General features: G+C 42.2%; 1 protein-coding gene across 3 annotated transcripts in view; it reads left to right on the top strand.

The window, feature by feature from the left end:
* spryd3 (SPRY domain containing 3) overlaps positions 1 to 22,075 on the top strand; it is an 80,525-nt gene extending 58,450 nt beyond the window's left edge. For all 3 annotated transcript variants that reach the window (XM_047376214.1, XM_047376206.1, XM_047376198.1), the window contains exons 9-12: positions 1,692 to 1,749; positions 13,203 to 13,328; positions 13,557 to 13,690; positions 21,084 to 22,075. In XM_047376214.1, coding sequence (XP_047232170.1) covers positions 1,692 to 1,749; positions 13,203 to 13,328; positions 13,557 to 13,690; positions 21,084 to 21,218 — 453 coding nt within the window. In that variant the 3' untranslated portion in view covers positions 21,219 to 22,075. The remainder of the gene's footprint in view (positions 1 to 1,691; positions 1,750 to 13,202; positions 13,329 to 13,556; positions 13,691 to 21,083) is intronic.
* The last annotated feature ends 806 nt before the right edge of the window (positions 22,076 to 22,881 follow it).

Here is a 22,881-nt window from a genome sequence, read left to right as displayed (position 1 = left end):
ACCGCTTTGTGGCATGTTGTGGAAACAATCATCTCATGTTGAACGTGACTAAAACAAAGGAGATGATTGTAGATTTTAAGAGAAACAGGAATAAGTCAAAAACTATTTCTATCATGGGAGAAGAAGTGGAGGTGGTGGAGGAGTATAAATACCTCGGTGTTCACCTGGACAACAGACTAGAGTGGAGATGCAACTGTGAAGCCATCTACAAGAAGGGACAGAGCAGACTGTACTTCTTGAGGAAGCTTAGGTCCTTTGGTGTTTGCAGCAAGATGCTGCATATCTTCTATAAGTCTGTTGTGGAGAGTCTGATCTCTTCTACCTCATCTGCTGGGGAAGCAGCATCAGAACCAGGGACTTAAAAAAGCTCAACAAGCTGATAAAAAAGGCTGGCTCTGTTCTGGGGACTCCTCTGGAACCTCTGGAGATCATTGTGGAAAGACGGATTCTTCATAAAATGAAGAACATTATGGAGAACCCTGAGCATCCTCTTCATGAGACTGTCCTACAACAGCAGAGTGTCTTCAGTCAGAGGCTTCTTCAGATCTGCTGTAAGACAGAGCGCTACAGGAGATCCTTCCTGCCCACAGCCATCAGCATCTACAACGGCTCTTTGAGGAAACCTTCATAATATGAGCTATAACAACATTTAATTTCCCTTTGGGATTAATAAAGTATTTTTGAATTTGAATTGAATTGAATTGAATATACACGGCCGGGCTGCTATAGCCAAACCTTTGGTCACTCATGCCAATGCCAAACGTTGGTTTCAATGGTGCAAGGAGCGCAAATCTTGGGCTGTGGACAATGTGAAACATGTATTGTTCTCTGATGAGTCCACCTTTACTGTTTTCCCCACATCCGGGAGAGTTACGGTGTGGAGAAGCCCCAAAGAAGCGTACCACCCAGACTGTTGCATGCCCAGAGTGAAGCATGGGGGTGGATCAGTAATGGTTTGGGCTGCCATATCATGGCATTCCCTTGGCCCAATACTAGTGCTAGATGGGCGTCACTGCCAAGGACTACCAAACCATTCTTGAGGACCATGTGCATCCAATGGTTCAAACATTGTATCCTGAAAGCGGTGCCGTGTATCAGGATGACAATGCACTAATAAACACAGCAAGACTGGTGAAAGATTGGTTTGATGAACATGAAAGTGAAGTTGAACATCTCCCATGGCCTGCACAGTCACCAGATCTAAATATTATTGAGCCACTTTGGCGTGTTTTGGAGGAGCGAGTCAGGAAACGTTTTCCTCCACCAGTATCACGTAGTGACCTGGCCACTATCCTGCAAGAAGAATGGCTTAAAATCCCTCTGACCACTGTGCAGGACTTGTATATGTCATTCCCAAGATTAATTGACGCTGTATTGGCCGCAAAAGGAGGCCCTACACCATACTAATAAATTATTGTGGTCTGAAACCAGGTGTTTCAGTTTCATTGTCCAACCCCTGTATATCTCTGTTGTGGGCCAGTGGACTCCCATATTAAATATCAAACCAGATTTGTTGTCTTGTCAAAGCGGGACAGACGTATTGATGCGTGGTCGATGCGAACCATTTTGTACTTGAATAAGTCAGATACCTTTGCAGTTTTGGTTGTTTTGAATGAAACGGTGAAGGAGCCAAATCATCCCCCCTTAAGGTGCAGAATCATATAGTGACCTTTTCTTTTGTTTTCTTTCAGGACTATCCTAAGAACAGACACCCCGGGTGGAGCCGAGGGTCCGTCGCCTATCATGCAGGTTAGATTCTCCACTTTTCTGTCTTTGTCTCCTTTCTCACAATTTCTTTCGTGCTTGAGGAATTTCCCTTTTATTCCGGTTTAAGAAAAATGAATGAATCTGACTTCTTCTGAACATCTCAGGTTGCCTTTAGATGGAAACCTGTGAATGCACAACTTCAGAGGAGTGTTGAGGCCTCTAACACCTGAATTGCTACAGAGAAAAGGCTGATAAAACATAAAGGGTTTTATCAGAATGAGAAGATGATCATATCTCCTTTTCTCTCCCTGTGAAAGCTTAGTTCTCAAAGCAGGAGTAAATAAAACCTTCTGTGAGTCATCTCTATTTCCTGCAGATCTTTGAACATTATCTCTGCAGGCATCTGAATAAAACATCCACAGCTTCCATCCCAGGTTTCAGCACCCTTCACTATCTGTGATGGGTGATTAGTTGCACTGATTGGGATGGAGAAGCACCTACAGAGGTGGTTATCCTGAACAAGCTAAAGTTGGTACCCATCCATTTATCTCACAATGCATTGTCACAGTCCACGTTGTGCTAGTCCTTATCTGTCCAGAGCTTTTAGGAGACACCTGGACTTTATCTGCTGAGCTACTTTTCTTTGTTGATCTTTCTCACTGAGGACGTTTCTTGCTTTTACCCTGAATGATTGATTAAAAACTCCATAAAAGCAACTTTCTGCTGGTTTTCACCAACAAATCTTTCTGACATTATTTTTGAAGGATTGTTTACTCACTCAGTCGCATCTGCTGTCCAAATCAGCTTTCAAAGAACATTTTTCCATTCACTCTGCGCATTCCATTCATGTTTATAGTTCAAGTTTATGGTCCTAAATCCGCCGCATCCCATTGGGGATTGCACTTATGGTTCAGATGTATTAGCAATAATAATAACAGTTGATGCTGCATGTTCTGCTGGAGTCTGTGGATGATGCCTTCTTGCCGAGTGACAGACAGGACCAGTCATTTAGAGGCTCACCATGCCAGTTCCAGAGCTGCTGCACTGTGGTCCAACTGGTTTGGCTGTTGTGTACTGGACACCACAGATATGCGGACGCCCCAGCAGAGCTGCCATTAATCTTTTTTGTTAGTGACTGAAAATGACCCATGCGGTTTTTTGTACTGTGTGTAAAAGGTTAGTTTTCCCATCCTTGGGATAAGGTGAGAGCTCCGGTCCAGCAGCTCATTCTGAACAGCCTGGGCTGCTTTGTCTCATCTCCGCTTACAACCCTGCAACCTCAGGAATCGTGTGTGGACGTTCTCTGGCAGGGCGGACATATGCCTAATGTAAACGCAGTATTATACACACCGCAGCGCGTCCACCCTCACCACACTGGAATGCTTCAATAAGAGTTTATTAAAACTTTAATTCCCTTATTTTCTGTCTGCTGCCACTGAAAAACTCCTGTGTTTGCATTTCACTTTAATTCTTAGCAGGCTTTGGGTTTATATTGACAGCTTTTAATCCAAACCAATCTTAAGTTTGTAATATTTTTGTGCTCTCCTTTGCAAAGGCTATCCAAATCTAGCTGATTGTCCGCAGTCCTTGTCAGGCATACCCACAGATTTCCAATCAGATTTAGTTTTTGTCTCTGCCTGGGCCTTTTATAATACTTAAATTTTGTTCTGATTAAGTGATTCTCTTGTTGATTTGAGTGGAATCTTGGACTCGCCTTGATGCTGTCAAAGGAAATCTTTTTATGATGCTCTGTAGCAGATATCCGAAGGGTTCTGAGATTGTTCTTATTTTCTTACACCTTAATTAAACCCCAATTCTGTCTGAAGGAAACAAACCCCTGAACATGATGCTGCCACTACCTTGTATCAGATGGGATATGATGTTATTTTGGCGCAGTGGGGCGTTTGGCCCAAGCATGCCATTTGGAATTTTGAACCCAAAAGTTTCATTTTGGTTTCATCAAGCCATGATTTTAGCCAGACCAGGTGTTTTCTTTGAAAGACGGCCTTAGTCCAGGCATATGGAGAACCTAGGAGACTGTTGGCTTGTCTAGAACCCAACCAGTACTTGTTGGAAATTGCTACAGATCCTTCGCTGTTGCTATCTTCCACTTGGCAGTCTCTCTGACCAGTTTCCTTCTTGTCTTTTTATTAATTCTGGAGAAACATCCAGTTGTTGGAATGTCACTCTTTTTTCATCCTAAAGGTGCTCTATTGGATTGATATCTGGTGACTGTGGAGACCATTTGGGTCCAGTGAACTCATTGTCATGTTCAAGAAACCAGTCTGAGATGATTTGTGCTTTATGACATGGTGCGTTACCCTGCTGGAAGTAACCATCAGAAGATGGGTACACTGTGGTCATAAAGGGATGGACATGGTCAGCAACAATACTCAGGTAGGCTGTGGTGTTGACACGATGCTCAATTGGTACTAAGGGGCCCAAAGTCTGCCAAGAAAATATCCCCCACACCATTACACCACCACCAGCCTGAACCGTTGATACAAGGCAGGATAGATCCATGCTTTCATGTTGTTGACGCCAAATTCTGACCTTACCAACCGAATGTCGCAGCAGAAATCGAGACTCATCAGACCAGGCAACGTTTTTCCAATCTTCTATTGTCCAATTTTGGTGAGCCTGTGTGAATTGTAGCCTCAGTTTCCTCCTTAGCTGACAGGAGTGGGACCCGGTATGGTCTTCTGCTGCTGTAGCACATCCGCTTCAACGTTAGACGTGTTGTGCGTTCAGAGATGCTCTTCTGCATTCCTTGGTTGTAACAAGTGGTTATTTGAGTTACTGTTGCCTTTCTATCAGCTCGAACCAGTCTGACCATTTTCCTCTGACCTCTGGCATCAACAAGGTATTTGCGGCCACAGAACTGCTGATGACTGGATATTTTCTCTTTTTCAGACCATTCTTTGTAAACCCTAGAGATGGTAGTGCGTGAAAATCCAGGTAGATCAGCAGTTTCTGAAACACTCAGACCAGCCCATCTGACACCAACAACCATGCCACGTTCAAAGTCACTTAAATCACCTTTCTTCCCCATTCTGATGCTCGGTTTGAACTGCAGCAGATCATCTTGACCATGTCTACATGCCTAAATGCATTGAGTTGCTGCCATGTGATTGGCTGATTAGAAATTCGCATTAATGAGCTGTGTGTGTGTGTGTGTGTGTGTGTGTGTGTATATATATATATATATATACACTGCTCAAAAAACTAAAGGGAACACTTAAACAACACAATAAAACTCCAAGTAAATCAAACTTCTGTGAAATCAAACTGTCCACTTAGGAAGCAACACTGATTGACAATCAATTTCACATGAAAAAGACAACAGGGGGAAATCTTTGGCGATTAGCAAGACACTCAATAAAGGAGTGGTTCTGCAGGTGGGGACCACAGACCACTTCTCAGTACCGATGCTTTCTGGCTGATGTTTTGGTCACTTTTGAATGTTGGTGGTGCTTTCACACTAGTGGTAGCATGAGACGGACTCTACAACCCACACAAGTGGCTCAGGTAGAGCAGCTCATCCAGGATGGCACATCAATGCCAGCTGTGGCAAGAAGGTTTGCTGTGTCTGTCAGAGTAGCGTCCAGAGCCTGGAGGCGCTACCAGGAGACAGGCCAGTACACCAGGAGATGTGGAAGGAGGTCGTAGGAGGGCAACAACCCAGCAGCAGGACCTCTACCTTCGCCTTTGTGCAAGGAGGAACAGGAGGAGCACTGCCAGAGCCCTGCAGATAGACCTCCAGCAGGCCACAAATGTGCATGTGTCTGCACAAACGATTAGAAACCGACTCCATGAGGACGGTATGAGGGCCCCACGTCCACAAATGGGGGTTGTGTTTACAGCCCAACACCATGCAGGAGGCTTAGCATTTGCCAGAGAACACCAGGATTGGCAAATTCTCCACTGGCGCCCTGTGCTCTTCACAGATGAAAGCAGGTTCCCACTGAGCACATGTGACACACGTGACAGAGTCTGGAGACACTGTGGAGAACGACCTGCTGCCCGCAACATCCTCCAGCATGACCGGTTTGAAAGTGGGTCAGTAATGATGTGGGGTGGCATTTCTTTGGAGGGCTGCATGGTCCTCCATGTGCTCGCCAGAGGTAGCCTGACTGCCATTAGGTACCGAGATGAGATCCTCAGACCCCTTGTGAGACCATATGCTGGTGCAGTTGGCCCTGGGTTCCTCCTAATGCAGGACAATGCTAGACCTCATGTGGCTGGAGTGTGTCAGCAGTTCCTGCAAGATGAAGACATTGAAGCTATGGACTGGCCTGCCCGTTCCCCAGACCTGAATCTGATTGAGCACATCTGGGACATCATGTCTCGCTCCATCCACCAACGTCACGTTGCACCACAGACTGTCCAGGAGTTGGCAGATGCTTTAGTCCAGGTCTGGGAGGAGATCCCTCAGGAGACCATCCACCGTCTCATCAGGAGCATGCCCAGGCGTTGTAGGGAGGTCATACAGGCACGTGGAGACCACACACAATACTGAGCCTCATTTTGACTTGTTTTAAGGACATTACATCAAAGTTGGATCAGCCTGTAGTGTGTTTTTCCACTTTAATTTTGTGTGTGACTCCAAATCCAGGCCTCCATTGGTTAATAAATTGGATTTCCATTGATGATTTTTGTGTGATTTTGTTGTCAGCATTTCAACTTTGTATAGAACAAAGTATTCAATGAGAATATTTCATTCATTCAGATCTAGGATGTGTTATTTGACTGTTCCCTTTATTTGTTTGAGCAGTGCGTATACTGTGTATATATATATATATATATATATATATGTGTGTATATGTATATATATATATATATACATATACACACATATATATATATATATGTATATATATATATATATATATATACATATATATATATATATGTGTGTATATGTATATATATATATATATATATATATATGTTTATATATGTGTATATGTATGATCTACTTCACAACATAAAAGGAAGGAGCAGTAAAAATGCAAACAATGGAATGAGAGCACATTTAGGAGTCAGAGCGCAGAACCGCCCTTTTGGCCCTCTTGGCTATACGCAGCTGCTTTCATGCTGCATGATCAGATCAGATTAGAAGCCCTTATATTTTAGAAATGAACTTTCAGGCAATAAAACAATAAACATGAAGGCTGCCTGTCTTTAAAATAAAATGTTGATTTCTTAGTAAATGCCCTGGATTCAACCAACTGCCATCATGGCACAAGAGGGAAGATAAAAATCTTTGTGTTATTTCAGAGATGCTTTTGGGGTTTCTTCAGGACAATAAACCTTCCAGTATAAACACACATCAGGCCACACAAAACAGATCGGGAATTTTCCTTCTTCCTAAAATGTAACATTTCTTATGCCCTTTCAACATTCTCAGATAGTATTGCATTTATTTGTGCTATAAGCTAACGCTATACTGCGTCACTGACAATATTAAACAACACGAAGGATATAAACATTGGCATCACTTTGGTTTGTGTACTTTTGGAGATTTTAACTTATAGGACATCCTTTGTCACAAGTCTTCATGGCATTGATTGCAAAAATAAAATATACAGTAGTACCATTATGGTAGGATTGTTGCTACTGATTACTTTTTGTGATATGGGAAAATTGCAGTAGAAAAGCTGGACTACTAACCTTGCATCCAGAGCGCAGAAGTAGCTGCAGTACCCCGGGGTTGTTGATGCTGCTGCTGATGGCTGGGACGGGGCAATTGGGCAGTGGAGATCCAGGTGTTTTAACACAACCTTCTTATTTGTATAGGTCTTTGAGCAGTGACAGCAATGAAAATGTTTTGCCTTCCATCACAACCCACTCCATTGCTGTATATTATGTAGTTTATAAAGAACAAAAGACATGAGAGTGATGTAAAATAAAAATAATAACTCACAATTTGTAACTAAGACATGTAAATTTAGCCAGAAATATCTCTATAATCGATCACATTTAGCATGTGACTGACAAGATGTGAAGTTTTTTTGGGATATTCAGCTGGTTTATACAACTAGGGAGAACATAACACTGATTGGGTCTGATTTTCCTGGCTGGGGACAGGTGGAGGATTTTCATCAGCTTTCCGGTGCACCGTTATGTGCAACATGAAATAATTAGGAAATAACACTTGTAAGAACATTAGAAAAGAGCACTGAGGGTTCTATTTAAATGCTTTACCTGTGGCTCTACAAAAGAGAAACTGACAAATCCTAATTTGAATATGAATATATTTATTATAAATTTATAATAAATGATATGATTGCAAAGGTTTAAGTAAGTCAGTTTAACACTGAATTTACACAACAGAAGCCAGAAGATTTTGACAGTTTGTTTCTTTATCTCCACTTTATTTAGAATAATCAGTTGTGAGACCTTATATGGAAATATTCATTCATTCATCTTCTATATCGCTTCTTCCATAGTGGGTCGCGGGGGAGCTGGTGCCTATCTCCAGTAGTCTACGGGCAAGAGGCGGGGTACAGCCTGGACAGGTCGCCAATCCATCACAGGGCAACACAGAGACATACAGGACAAACAATCAAGCACACTCTTATTCACTTATTATTAGAGAGACCAATTAACCTAACAGTCATGTTTTGTACTGTGGAAGGAAGCCGGAGTACCCGGTGAGAACCCACCCATGCACGGGGAAGCTCTATGTGGGGAAACCAGCCACTGAGTCCTCCTCAGGACGTGTCATTAACCCTTGCAACCCCCCCGAAAACCCCCCATCTTTGACTCACTCGTGCTGTGACTCAACACCCGCAGCTGAAGGTTTTTCCCGACCACCATCGCCCCCATGCAGCCGAGAATAAAGGGCTCAGTCTAAATTCAGTGCTCTCTATCAGTGACATGCTCTAATCTGATCCAGCTCCAGGTCTGCAAAAACAGTCGTCCCAAAAGCAACATGTTCTCTAAGAAGTATGATGCCTTCTTACCTAACAGGGAATTCTGGGTTAGGATAACATAGTTTTATAACACTTAAGGGGACAAAAAAACAGAAATTTTATCTAAATTGACCCTCATCTTTTCTAGAGGTTGATGTCATACAAACTCTGAACTCCATCAGCCATCTCAATGCCATCTTTCAGAGCCAACATTAACAAACGTTATACCATTTATATATGGTCTGCAGTTCTGATTCGATAACCGATTCTTCACATCCTGGACCCATTCATTTTCCCTCAGCGCGTTAAAACCTGGGATCCATCAGACTCACCTAAACACAGAATCACTGGGCCCGGCGCATCTTCTGAGGAAATAAAAAATGGATACAAAACAGTCTAAATGGGATCAATAAATAAATGGAGAGTAGAGGTAGAAAAGGGGTCAGGATAAACATAAACCGTTATTCAGTATACAACCCCAGTTCCAATGAAGTTGGGACATTGTGTAAAACATGAATGTACAGAATACAATGATTTGCAAATCCTGTTCAACCTAAATGCAACTTAATCCACAACAAAGACAAGATATTTAATGTTCAAATGTTTTGGGGGTTTTTTGTGCAAATTTTCACTCATGTTGAATTAGATGCATGCAACACATTCCAACAAAGCTGGAACAGGGGTATGTTTACCTCTGTGTTACATCACCTTTGCTTTTAACAACACTTAATAAGCATTTCGGAACTGAGGACTAATTGTTGAGGCTTTGTAGGTGGAATTATGTCTTATTCTTGCTTGTTGAACAACTTGTGTTGCTCAACTTGTCTGGGGTCTCCTTTGCCAAGACTGCAGGCTGCAGCTCTGGATTGCAGGCAAGCCACTGTAGTATCTCCACTCTTTTACTACGAAGCCATGCTGTTGGAACACATGAAGAATGTGGCTTGGCATTGTCTTGCTGATATAAGCAGGGACGTCCCTGAAGAAGACGTTGCTTTGAATGGCAGCATATGTTAAACCTGTATGTACCTTTAAGTGTTAGTGCTGTCTTCACAGATGTGCTGGTTACCCATGATGCCATTGAAACTAACACCCCCCATATCATCACAGATGCTGGCTTTTGAACTTTGCACTGATAACAATCAGGATAGTCCTTTTCCTCTTTGGCCCGGAGGAAAGGACGCCCATAACTTCCAAGACAACAGCACACTTTTCCACTTTGCGTCAGTCCATCTCAGATAAGTTCGGGTCCAGTGAGGCCAGCTACGTTTCTGGGTGTTGTTTTGATTTGATTTGATTTATTTAAATGGGACAATGCATATTAATGAACGTACAATAATGTCATAAGTATACCAGATTTAGCAAAATGCTAATTTCCATCCATAATCCCATAAAACAAGGTTCATACATAAAAATAAGAGGCACAAAAAAGAACAAAACTATATCACGAAAATAACTAAAACACGAAGTCCTCAAAGGTACCTACCTTTCAATGATCACAGTGCTGATTACTGACCAACCATGATTTAAGATGCCCCATAAAGGAGAGATAGGTGGAGCTCTCTCTAATGGTAACAGGTAGTGTGTTGCAGCACTTGCATCCTTTACTGGATAAAGCATTATGTGAGAACGAAGACGTTCTGAATTGAACCTCACAGTCCCCCCTAGAGGTCGACCTAGTATTTTGTGGACCTTTTTGTTTTTTAATAAAATCCTGTAGGGGTGTTACCCATAAAACACTTATAAATAAGGCAGTTTGGATAATTGCAAATTCTCAAAACTTAAAAAATTATATTTGTCTGAAATTAGGCAAAGATGATGTGAATGTAGCCTCCTATCAAATGTTTTAGGTTTTGTTTTTTATTAAGCTGTTCAATCGGTTTTAATGCAGTTGCACAAGCAAACAACAATGTAGTGAAGCAATATTAAATGTGTGATAAAATCATACAGTTCAGGTAAGATTTAGCAGCCTCTGTTGAGATAAGACGCCTAATCAGTTTCGTAGGTTAAAATTGACTGTTTGAGTTAACTTTTTTATGCATAACGTAAGTTTGGAGTCCAAAATTAAACAAAGGTATTTAAAATGGGTGACTAGCTTGAGTTCCTCTACCTCTAGAAACACATAAGATCTGCTCAGTAACGTTTGTTGTTTGATGGTCCTGCATTTTACAGACTTTTTGCTGAACATCATGCAGACAGTTTTTTTGGTGTTTAGTAAGAGACAGGCTTCTCGTGTGTTTTCGTCAAAGCATTTGTAAGAATTTGCCTTAATATCTTTTCCCTGTGGGAAAATTACAGCATTGTCCGCATACATCACCCAATTGAGCTCACGGCAAATGTTTGGGAGGTCATTAATATACAGGGAAAATAATAAAGGTCCCAGAATAGAGCCCTGCGGAACCCCAACATTATAATCAAGATGGGAGGATTTGACACCATCTATAATAACACATTAGGTTCTGTTTGCTAAATAGGATTGAAAATATAATGTAGCATTTGTAGAAAAGTTTAAATAAGTAAGTTTAGTCAAACGAACTTGATGGTTGATAGAGTCAAATGGCTTTTTAAGACCAGAAACACACTTCTACAGAGTGATTCTAATCCAGCAAACTCTCGATGAAAAAACAAGTAGCTGTTTCAGTAGAGTGATTGGCTTGGAAACCAAACTGCATTTGATAAACAGGAAATAGTTCTTGTAAAGATGTTTAATTAATTTTCTTTCTTTCTTTCTTGTCTGTCTGTCTGTCTGTCTGTCTGTCTGTCTGTCTGTCTGTCTGTCTGTCTGTCTGTCTGTCTGTCTGTCTGTCTGTCTGTCTGTCTGTCTGTCTGTCTGTCTGTCTGTCTGTCTGTCTGTCTGTCTGTCTGTCTGTCTGTCTGTCTGTCTGTCTCATCTAATTTAAGGTGCAATAGATTCTTGCTGCCATTTTGACTTATGTCTAGACATTTGGCTACTTCTACCGTTGCTGCCATCCAGACCGAAACCTGGATCTCTGGATCCTTCCAGTTTTAGTCCTTGTCCCTCTCCAAATGCCTGCGCTTGTACTTTTAGCCATGCTGGCCTGTGCTGGCGTGGCTCCTCTGTTTGCCTTGTGCATGATGTTGTTACAAGGGCCCGCATGGGAGCTGTAATGAAACAGTGTCTCTGTCTGGCTCCTGGTGCTCCGATAGAGGCTGTTTAAACAGTATCCTGAGCTGGGGATGGATCCCATGACAACTCCATAAATATTTACAAGCAGCAGCCATTCCGCTTTGCTTGAGGAGCACTTGTCGGCAGACTATCTTTGTAATGTTTTTCTTCTTTTTTTTGTTCCTTTGTTGTCTCTCACAACTGTAGGAAATATTGTTTTGATGATTTTCTTTGGATGTTGTCGATGTCTTTTTATTTTGTTTGTACTTAACTGTTTCTACAAGCCCTGCTTCTGCCTTTGCTCATCATTGTCTGAGTGGAATGTCAGGATGTCCTGGATGTCAGTTTCCCAGCATGTTGAACAGTGGGTCTAGTCTGCACAAAATCTGTTGTGGAAAATTGTAAAAGGCATAATGAACACAATTGTGAAGGAGTCAAATTTAAAATATGTTCTCTCGTTCACCACGCGCAGTACTTTGCTTTTTGTTTTACTCGTTTAAGTTAAATCTTTGAGATGCGGGCGCGGCTGTGGTGCGACCCATGCACGGACGCTATAACCCCAGCCCGTTGACCCTTGCTGCCTCTCTTCCCCTCTCTCTCCACCCCATTTCCTGTCGGTCAACTTACAAAATAAAGCAGAGTTTCGGTTTCCTTGCAAAACTATTTATACCTTTTGAATGTTTTCACGTTTCCAGATTGAGATATGACGTGATAGGCCGGCACAAGGTAGTAAACAGTTTGGAAGTAGAAGAAAAACCTGGCATGGTTTTGAAAGTTTTTACAAAAGAAAATCTGTGTGGTTTTCTTTTATTTTTGGTAACTGGAGTTACCATGGGCCTCTTGGCTGCCTCTCTGATTAATGCTCTTTTTGCCTGGTCTGACTGTTTAGGTGAGTGGCAGCGTTGCAGTAGCTATGCAGTTGTGCCATACTCAGATGATGGATTTAACAGATATCTGTGAGATGATCAAAGCTTTGGATATCATTTTATAACCTAATCCTGCTTCTAACATCTCCACAACTTCATCCATGACCTGTCTGCTGTATCCCTTGGTCTTCATGCTGCTGCTTGTTCTTTAATGCTCTCCAAAAACCTCTGAAGCCTCCACAGAACAGCTGGATTCATACAGAGGTTAAATTTCACACAAGTAAACTGTATTTAGTATTAAGGTGACTTCTGAAAGCAATTGCACAGGATTTTATTTCTGGGTGTTAAAAGGAATGAATACAAATGCACACCACTTATCTGTATGTATTATTTTCCTTCCACTTCACAGTTATGTGCTTCTTGGTGTCGGTCGATCACATAAAACCCAAATAAAGACTAAAATGTGGAGAAGTTCATGGGGTGTGAATATTTTAATACCATCCTGTTCTCAGATGTTCTTCAGTCTTTTCATGACTGTAAACATATGTGTAATTAAGTGATCCTATAATAATCCGATGTCCTTGTCAGACGATGGGAAGATCTTCCATGGCAGTGGAGTTGGAGACGCTTTTGGTCCCCGCTGCTTCAAAGGGGACATCATGGGCTGCGGCATCATGTTCCCGCGAGACTACAGCCTGGACGGAGAAGGTTCAGGTACTGAAAATTACTCCGTTCCTCTTCTACTTTAAATCTGCTGTTTGCCACAGGCTGTACTGTACACTAATAAATCCCAATCAGTTAATTCAAGGTCTTCAGACTTCAGAGGTGTTAATGAACATACTTAGTTTCATTCCCACTCTGCAGTTTTTTTTACCTGATTTTACCAGTGAGAGATTGGAGTTTATTCTGTGTCATTTAACACTCCTTCCATTTTGTGCACAGCTGATGTGGAGGACTGTGATCAGCTGGAGGGCCACCCCAGTCAAGAGGGCGTCCAGAATGTTCTGTATCTTAACGACGAAGAGGAGGAAGAGGGGGAAGAGATCGCTCAGGAACAGCAGGGAAGGAAGGTGACGGTGAGTTACTTTCAAATATCTTTGCACGATATTAGGAAAAGATCCAATAATATTGTCAAGTCTTGCAATAAATACTCAAAAAATGCAAATGTTAATGTTTTTCTGCTTTAGGTTCATAGCAGACATAAACCCCAGATAATGAATAGTCTATCCAGCTACGAAAGAACAAAAACGTTTGTCATTTCTATCTCAAGCACAAATATTTTGGCAGTAAAACATCGTAGCTGATGTTTCTTTTCGATTCTTCACCACCTCTTTACCTTCCCTCTTTACCTTTACCTGCCCCACTTTTTTAGTTTTTTATTTGTTAAAAAACGTTTGACACATCCAATAAATTTCATTCCACTTCACGATTGTGTCCCACTTGTTGTTGATTCTTCACAAAAAATTGGAATTTTATATCTTTATGTTTGAAGCCTGAAATGTGGCAAGACGTTTAAAAAGTTCAAGGGGGCCGAATACTTTTGCAAGGCACTGTATAAGTGAAAAGGTTTAAGTCCCAAAACTGAACCTTCTGGGACTCCATATTTGCTTTATTTTAGCTTTGATACTTAAGTTAACTGAACTAGATTTTATTTTTTGCTTTTCAATGAATTGCTCAACCACTTAAAGACAAGTCTCTCATCCCATAATAATAATAGATTTATGGTCCCAAATACATTTGTTAAATGTAAAAATAACTGCTGTACCAAAGCTGGTCTTGCTGTCAAAGGTTCATCTTTTTATCCATCCATCCATCTCATCCCATCTGTCCAAGATTCAATTGAAATGGAACAGGTCCAAGAGGAAAGGCCAGAGATCCCTTCTCTACCTCCTCCTAAAACATCTCAAGGTGTTCGTTCTCAGGCCAGGAAGGATTAACAATTTTTTCTGAGTCTCCTCTGAGTGGGATGTGCCAGGAAAACCTTTAAAAGGATGAATCCAGGAAGCATCCTGATAATAGTCCTGAACCACCTAAACCGACTCTAAATATGAAGAAGCCTCATTTCTACTCCATGCTTTTCCTGAACGCTCTTCATCCTCATCTTGAAGGCTGAGCCCAGCTGCCTGACAGGCAAGCTCACTTCAGCAGCTTGCATCCTGGATCTTGTTCTTTCAGTCTTGATCCATATTTTATGACCATGTATGAGACTCTGAACTTGGACTGAATGATCATGGCTGAACAACTTGAAGCCGCTGTGTAGCGTTCAACCAGATTCAGCTTCACTGGACTTCACAAGACTGTGCTCACATACAAGGAATTTGACTTCAGTTTCACACGCTTACATCGGACAGACATTAAGTATAAATACATAAACTTCAGAAAAAATAAAACAAAGGGTAACCGGTACTTTTGGTACGTGCATGTCCAGCTAATCTTTTATCTATATAAAGAAAAACAAAAGAAAACAAAGGCAGGTGGTGGTAGTGCAAATATGCTTATTTAGTATCACAACAGAGCAGCTGACAACTCAGGCTGGAAGGCAAGAGGTCACCTGAAGGTCAAAGTCTAAACAGTTTATGTCCAGGATCTGCAGAGATGTTAGCTGCCCTTTTCCTGACCCTTTGACATGTAGAAGTCAAGGATGGAGGGAAGGTCAGCTCTGATGATGGACTGGTTGTTGTAGTTTGGACCTGTTCTGTTTTGTGGCTGAGTCATACAGTGATGGACGAACACAGGCCAGACTGAGTTATGGTTGTGTAGAAGATGACCAGCAGCTACTGTTGTACTTCTTGAGTTATCGCAGGAAGTACAGCCTGCTGGTCATCTTAGTTTCACACAAGTCTACGTTTTCACTTTGCTGCACTACCAGTTGATCATTTGTTGCATAGTCCCAGTAAATATTTCCCATTCAGAACAAAGCACAACCTTAAAAACCTTGATGAGGCACCTTTCAACCTGTCTCCTTCTGGCACCACCTCATGGAGCACGCTGCTCAGAGGCATCGCAGCAGTTATTTCATATTAGTCTGGAGGGCAGTAATCACAGCCACTTGCAGCACCTGAACCTTTGTCGGAGCCAGCGGACTGACTTTTGTATTGCCGGCTCACACTTGTGACCCGGGCCTCGCTGCAACGTGCACCCTGCAGATCTCTTTACAGTCAAATCCTCCAACGGGCCCAGGCTGCTGGTGGTTTAAACGCAGAGGTTCTGACTTTGTCTCAACTCGCCTGCACACTTGTGCAAGCAGAGGCCAGGAGGGTCAGTGAGAGGCGGCGAGGGAGCGCGGGGCTGAAACCCAGCTGGGTGAGAGAGCGGAACGGGCCAGGATCTAATCCAGGGATTTGTCGTTATTTATTCAGCAGGACACATTAGTCTCATTGCGGTGATACTGTACGCACTGTTCTGCTGCTGTTCAGACTAATGAAATATGTTTCTCTGGTGTGTAATTAAACAAGTGGGAGTGGGTGGCACAGTTACTGTTTGATATGTGACTCAGTCTCATTTATCAAAGGCGCACACTCAACGGTACTTCAAGTTGTTGTTTTAGTTTGGGCTCAGACTTTGGAGAGAAGCCGTCCGTATTAGCGTTGAAAAGCTGCGCTAATGTTCTTTGGAGAACAGCTGGATGATGTTTGATCAGTCGCTGATTTAGTGGAGACATGTTCTGTAAACACTGACTTTCTCCCCTTCAAGACGACAGATGTTAAACTCTTATTTATTTGTTTAACTATATTTCCTAATTGCACATAATTCCTGTTTGGGACTCCTGAACCAAGTGCTCTCTGATGATGTTTGTCTTCATATTACACTTTATGAGAAGATTTTTCCTTTCTTGTGCCCCATCAGTGGATTCACCGTCACAGAAAGGCTTGTTTACAGGAGTGGAAATGAACATTCTCTTCCATTCAATCAAAACCTTTACAAGCCACTACTTCTCTGTTTTCCATCCTTTCATGAATGCGGTTATCTGCAGAGATGTCTGTCCCTCCATCCATCCGTCCGTCCGTCCATCCATCGGTCTTACCATCCATTTGTCCGACCTTCCATCGTTTCATCCATCTCTCCGTCTGTCCGTCCCTCCTTGAATCCACAGTTTATCCGTCTCTATCCAAGGCTGAAAGAAAGAGGACCACTAAAAACTCTAGATTTGCTTATTGAATAAAATCCTATTATATATTCCAAACTGTACTGTCAAATATATCTTATATTATGTTGTGCATTTTTTCCATTTTTAAATCTTTTTTTAATTTAGCATTTTATAAATTAACCTTCTATTATATAAAATGTTTCTAGAATCTAATATTTTTGCAAACCTCTTATGATCTACCTCTCTCTTGTAAGCATTTTTGTAATAAAAAAGTTTAGCGCATTTTTTATTAGAGTAAAGAAACAGTCACAAGATAATCTAGTACAACTTAAAATTAGCAAATTTTTAATTGTTTTACATCACCATGCCTGTTCTTAGACAGTCTTCACAGATCCTAACCCAAAGTTTAAGAAAGCTGCTAAAATGTTTTTTACTTTCTGCTCTCGGTGGAGGAGGACGCTTTTTCTCTGTCTCCCGCAGCCCTCCCATATCTGCCCTGCTTCAGAATCAGAATCAGAATCAGAAAAGCTTTATTGCCAAGTACGTTTTTGGACATACAAGGAATTTGTTTTGGCGTTTCAGCTCTGTGTCTTGTCTTTCTTTTAGGAGCCTCTTTTTGCATATCTTCCAAAATTCTGAATTATGGATTTGGTCAGCTGGTCTCTTAATGCAATTCATCAAATGTTCTCGACGAGAAGACAGAGTGAAGGGGAACCCTCTTGTCCAGACGGGACATTTTTCTCCAGATACACAATGGACTCCTGGCAGAAGTGGAGGATTGTGTGTTTGTCGATAATGTCAGTCGAGGATGTGGAAGATGTGTATATAATTGGATGTTTGATATCAGGATTCCTGCTTTTTGGAGTCAGCGGTTACCTGGCATATTGAGAAATTCGGAGAATGTCAGCAGCTATTCTGGCCATTGTAAGGCTGCCTGGCATGTGTGATGGGATCTTCAGAGCGATCAACACTCAGACTGAGATGTTACGTGAGCTGAATCGCAGACTGGATGTGATCCTTACACAGGATCGCAGGCAGGTTGCGGTTCCTGGACTCAGGGGTGAAATGGGATAAATCTTGGAGAAAGTTGTTCGCTCGGATCTGGCAGAAAGACCAGGAATTTGGCTGTTTGGATTCACCTTTGTGAAGCACCAGCGAGACTCTCAAGGCTGACGGAAAATTAAGAGTCAGCCTAACCCAAATAATTGTTGTTTTTCTGAATCTGGCTCCCCTGCGTGGCCTTGATGGCTGGCTATCTTCAACCTCTCCTGGAGGTTATGTAAACATGACGCTCTGCCCCCTCCCTTCCCTGAGGACATCTGTGGACCTGCTCAGAACGGCCGGTTGATGAACCTTCCATCGTACCATCAAGAACAATGGCCTCTGTGACAGTGCTTCACGGACTTACTTGCACACACTCACATGCTCAAGATAAACATACAGGTCCTTCTCAAAATATTAGCATATTGTGATAAAGTTCATTATTTTCCATAATGTCATGATGAAAATTTAACATTCATATATTTTACATTCATTGCACACTAACGGAAATATTTCAGGTATTTTATTGTCTTAATATGGATGATTGTGGCATACAGCTCATGAAAACCCAAAATTCCTATCTCACAAAATTAGCATATCATTAAAAGGGTCTCTAAACGAGCTATGAACCTAATCATCTGAATCAACGAGTTAACTCTAAACACCTGCAAAAGATTCCTGAGGCCTTTAAAACTCCCAGCCTGGTTCATCACTCAAAACCCCAATCATGGGTAAGACTGCCGACCTGACTGCTGTCCAGAAGGCCACTATTGACACCCTCAAGCAAGAGGGTAAGACACAGAAAGAAATTTCTGAACGAATAGGCTGTTCCCAGAGTGCTGTATCAAGGCACCTCAGTGGGAAGTCTGTGGGAAGGAAAAAGTGTGGCAGAAAACGCTGCACAACGAGAAGAGGTGACCGGACCCTGAGGAAGATTGTGGTGAAGGGCCGATTCCAGACCTTGGGGGACCTGCGGAAGCAGTGGACTGAGTCTGGAGTAGAAACATCCAGAGCCACCGTGCACAGGCGTGTGCAGGAAATGGGCTACAGGTGCCGCATTCCCCAGACGTGGGCTACAGAGAAGCAGCACTGGACTGTTGCTCAGTGGTCCAAAGTACTTTTTTCGGATGAAAGCAAATTCTGCATGTCATTAGGAAATCAAGGTGCCAGAGTCTGGAGGAAGACTGGGGAGAAGGAAATGCCAAAATGCCAGAAGTCCAGTGTCAAGTACCCACAGTCAGTGATGGTCTGGGGTGCCGTGTCAGCTGCTGGTGTTGGTCCACTGTGTTTTATCAAGGGCAGGGTCAATGCAGCTAGCTATCAGGAGATTTTGGAGCACTTCATGCTTCCATCTGCTGAAAAGCTTTATGGAGATGAAGATTTCATTTTTCAGCACGACCTGGCACCTGCTCACAGTACCAAAACCACTGGTAAATGGTTTACTGACCATGGTATCACTGTGCTCAATTGGCCTGCCAACTCTCCTGACCTGAACCCCATAGAGAATCTGTGGGATATTGTGAAGAGAACGTTGAGAGACTCAAGACCCAACACTCTGGATGAGCTAAAGGCCGCTATCGAAGCATCCTGGGCCTCCATAAGACCTCAGCAGTGCCACAGGCTGATTGCCTCCATGCCACGCAGTCATTGAAGCAGTCATTTCTGCAAAAGGATTCCCGACCAAGTATTGAGTGCATAACTGTACATGATTATTTGAAGGTTGACGTTTTTTGTATTAAAAACACTTTTTTTTTATTGGTCGGATGAAATATGCTAATTTTGTGAGATAGGAATTTTGGGTTTTCATGAGCTGTATGCCAAAATCATCCGTATTAAGACAATAAAAGACCTGAAATATTTCAGTTAGTGTGCAATGAATCTAAAATATATGAATGTTAAATTTTCATCATGACATTATGGAAAATAATGAACTCTATCACAATATGCTAATATTTTGAGAAGGACCTGTATGCACCTCTTCACACCGCCTTCACAGGATCCCCTGCATGATGTTGTTTCATTTATATGTTGCTTCTTTGTGCTGAGGTTTTTCTGGCAATCTCAAACTGTATCCTGCTAAGGATAAAGAGTAAAATATGATTTGTTTTTTTCCCTCTTCTTACCTAATGTGGTTTCTTTTCTCATCTACCTAAACATGTGATTTCATTACTTAGATTTTCAGATTTCTCAGAAGGATTACCAGCGAAAGCTAAATATTATTAGTATTTGAAAATTTGTACTAAAGCTGTTTTTACACCAATGACCAGAGATTTTTAGATTTCTTAAAAGGATTTTACTACAACTATATCATACCAGTGACAGCTAAACATTATTAGTATTTAAAAAGTTTGGAGTAAAGCTGTTTTATACCAGTTATCCAGCTTATTTGAATGATGGGACCACAACTGCCTCATACCAGCGACCAAAAGGATTAATATTATAATTTTTCTTCTAGCACAGGATGAATTCCTACCACAGAGGACTTAATGAGCTAATTACCTCTATTAGAAAGATTGGATAAGGACCAGCTCTTACCAGTAAACTCCCAAGGATTATTAAAGTCATTTGATTTGTTTTCTGTGTTTGATTTTCTGTATCATTGTAATGTTTTTCCTCGTGTACAGCGCTTTGAGTGCCTTGTTGCTGAAAAGAGCTATATAAATAAACGTGACTTGACTTAAAATGTTCTTACTACACCCTACATCAAACACGTAAAGCTTAATCAACCATGCCGTCAAAAACTCTGCTGTTAACACACATCTCATGTCTGCTGGGGGTCTTTGCACAGGTAGGAGTCTGCAGAAATGGCAGGTACACGTTGGGTCCCCTCTCTGGTTTGATAGGAGTTGTTGATTTTTCAACTGTGTTTTTTTTTCCACAGACAGAACTCACTGAAAGATTTGTTCTCATGCTTTGTAAGCTAAGCGCTTTCCTTTGAATGTCGACTAGTGTTACTGCAGTAACGCTGCACTATGCTCCTCTCTCCCCCGTGGCTGCCCATCTGAAGCGAAGAGCAGTCTGGAAGGTCAAGGAGGTCAAAAACACATGATTTTCTGTCCGTATCTGATGCACTGCCAACATGTTTGTGTGTAATTGTTGACAATCACAGTCACCTGAAACATCACGAGTATTTGCTCCCCCTGGTCCCTCCACAGAGAGGCCTGTCTGAATGGGCCATATCACACATATGTCACTTTTAGACGTTGATCTCGGTTCTTGTGGGCAAACCCATCAACGTGTCTTGTTGATTCATCAAATTAACTTGCATTTGGCCAGTGGTTTCCAGCCCTGCTTGTGATCTGTGTGTTTAGGCTCACTGTTATGCTTCTGTTCTTCCCTAGGTGTTTTTCACCCGGAACGGGAAGCTCATGGGCCGACGGGAGATGGCGGTTCCTCCTGGGGGTCTCTTCCCCACCGTGGGTATGCTGAGCAGCGGTGAGAAAGTCAAGGTGGACCTGCATCCTCTCAGCGGATGAATTGAGAGAACACAGGCCAGAGCACGCACCATTCAACTACACACATGCACGTCTTCCTCTGCACTGCATTGGTCATCGCAGTTACATCAGACCACCAGCTCTGCAGCTGTACAGTGCAGGAAATTTCCAATGGTTAATGGTTAATTCTATGCAATCTGCACTGCTATCATCCTATTATATCCTATCCTTCTGCATGCACTTTGTATCTGAAATACTGAGCTGGTAAACCTCCTCATGAGGTCTGGCTTGCTTTATTTCATTTGTCATGACCCGTAGCGAAGCAGAGTGAGGCCAACGACAGTTTGTTTCAGGGAACAGGACCTCCTGCCTGCTTCTCGGCCATCCCTCTGGGCGAGGCTGCCCTCCTCTAAGCAATCAGGGACTTCACGTGCTGTCCTCCCACAGCCGGCTGGGCATCAGCCATGGGGCTCCTTAGTTTCCTCAGAAAGGCAGCCTCTTGCAAAGTTCTCCTCAAATCAGTATTGAGAAATGAACCAAGCATTCGATGCATCTGCTGAGCAGCATCACGTCGGATATTTACTGAGAGCTTAATTTACAGCCATATTCCAAATAAAAACGGGTCAGATACATTTTCTACATGGTGTCTTTGAAAAAAAAAAACTATTTAAATGAATTTATCGCGTTCAGGGAATATGTGTGTGTTTTAGCACTCTGTGAAGATTAAATAGATAAACTTGGGCTTTATATTCTGGATCCAAATGGTAAGCAAGGTCAGAAATTTTAAGAACCAGTCCAACATCAAGTTGATTAATTTATGCAATTCACAAAAAGAAGTGTGAGTAAAAGACTGTTGTTAATTGCCTTTTAACATCTGGAAGGAAGTAAAGAGTGACGAATCTGCCTAAAACAAATGTTTAGTTTTTCCTCCATAGATGAAAACTTTCTGTCTGCATCATGCTTTTTATCAGAGGTGCACAAGTCCAGTCCTTCAAAGTTCCTGTCCTGCATCCCTTCTCAAACAGCTGAACTCCCTCATCAGCATGTCGTTTAGCTCTGAGGTGGATGCAGGATGGTAGATCTGGAGGACTGCTGTACCCCTGCTTTAAGTGAAGCACACCTCGCTGCTGGATATTTTCATGCAGATGTAAATGGTTAGTTGTTGCATGCTGATCACCTGCACTTCATGATAGGCTTGTGTGGTGTGTCTGCACGGTAAACAGCTGCATCACTACAGCTCTGTATCACAAAGTTCAGGTTCTGCTTCAGTTTGGGTGCAGCAGAGGTACCAGACGGGTACTGATGTCATTACGGATTTGGATAACACTGACGGGACTCCGTCCAGAGTTTAGCACAAAAAGTGAGGACCTTTTTGTTTGCTTAGTTTGTTCTTAATTGTAACGATGCTTCTTAGCAGAAGCAAATCCAGTTTATTTCCCTTTAAATCGTTCCACATCTGTGCATAAAGCTGCAGAGTTGAGTCTGGGTCGCACCCATGGGCAAACGTTCACAGATCTTCTCAATCTGCTTATTCTGCGCTTGTTTTGTGTCTTTTATTTGATCTGATGATTAAAGTTTGACGAAACAAGACATTTAAAAGTTTATTCATTTAACTAGCGAGGGCCTCAGTAGAGTGGGAGAACCGTACGCCTCTACAGCAGCCTGGCACCTCCTCCTCCATGCTGATTACCAGCTTGGTCACACA

The sequence above is a fragment of the Girardinichthys multiradiatus genome, chromosome 1 (assembly GCF_021462225.1).
Source record: "Girardinichthys multiradiatus isolate DD_20200921_A chromosome 1, DD_fGirMul_XY1, whole genome shotgun sequence".
Lineage (NCBI taxonomy): Eukaryota > Metazoa > Chordata > Actinopteri > Cyprinodontiformes > Goodeidae > Girardinichthys > Girardinichthys multiradiatus.
This window is presented reverse-complemented; position numbering and strand designations above follow the sequence as displayed.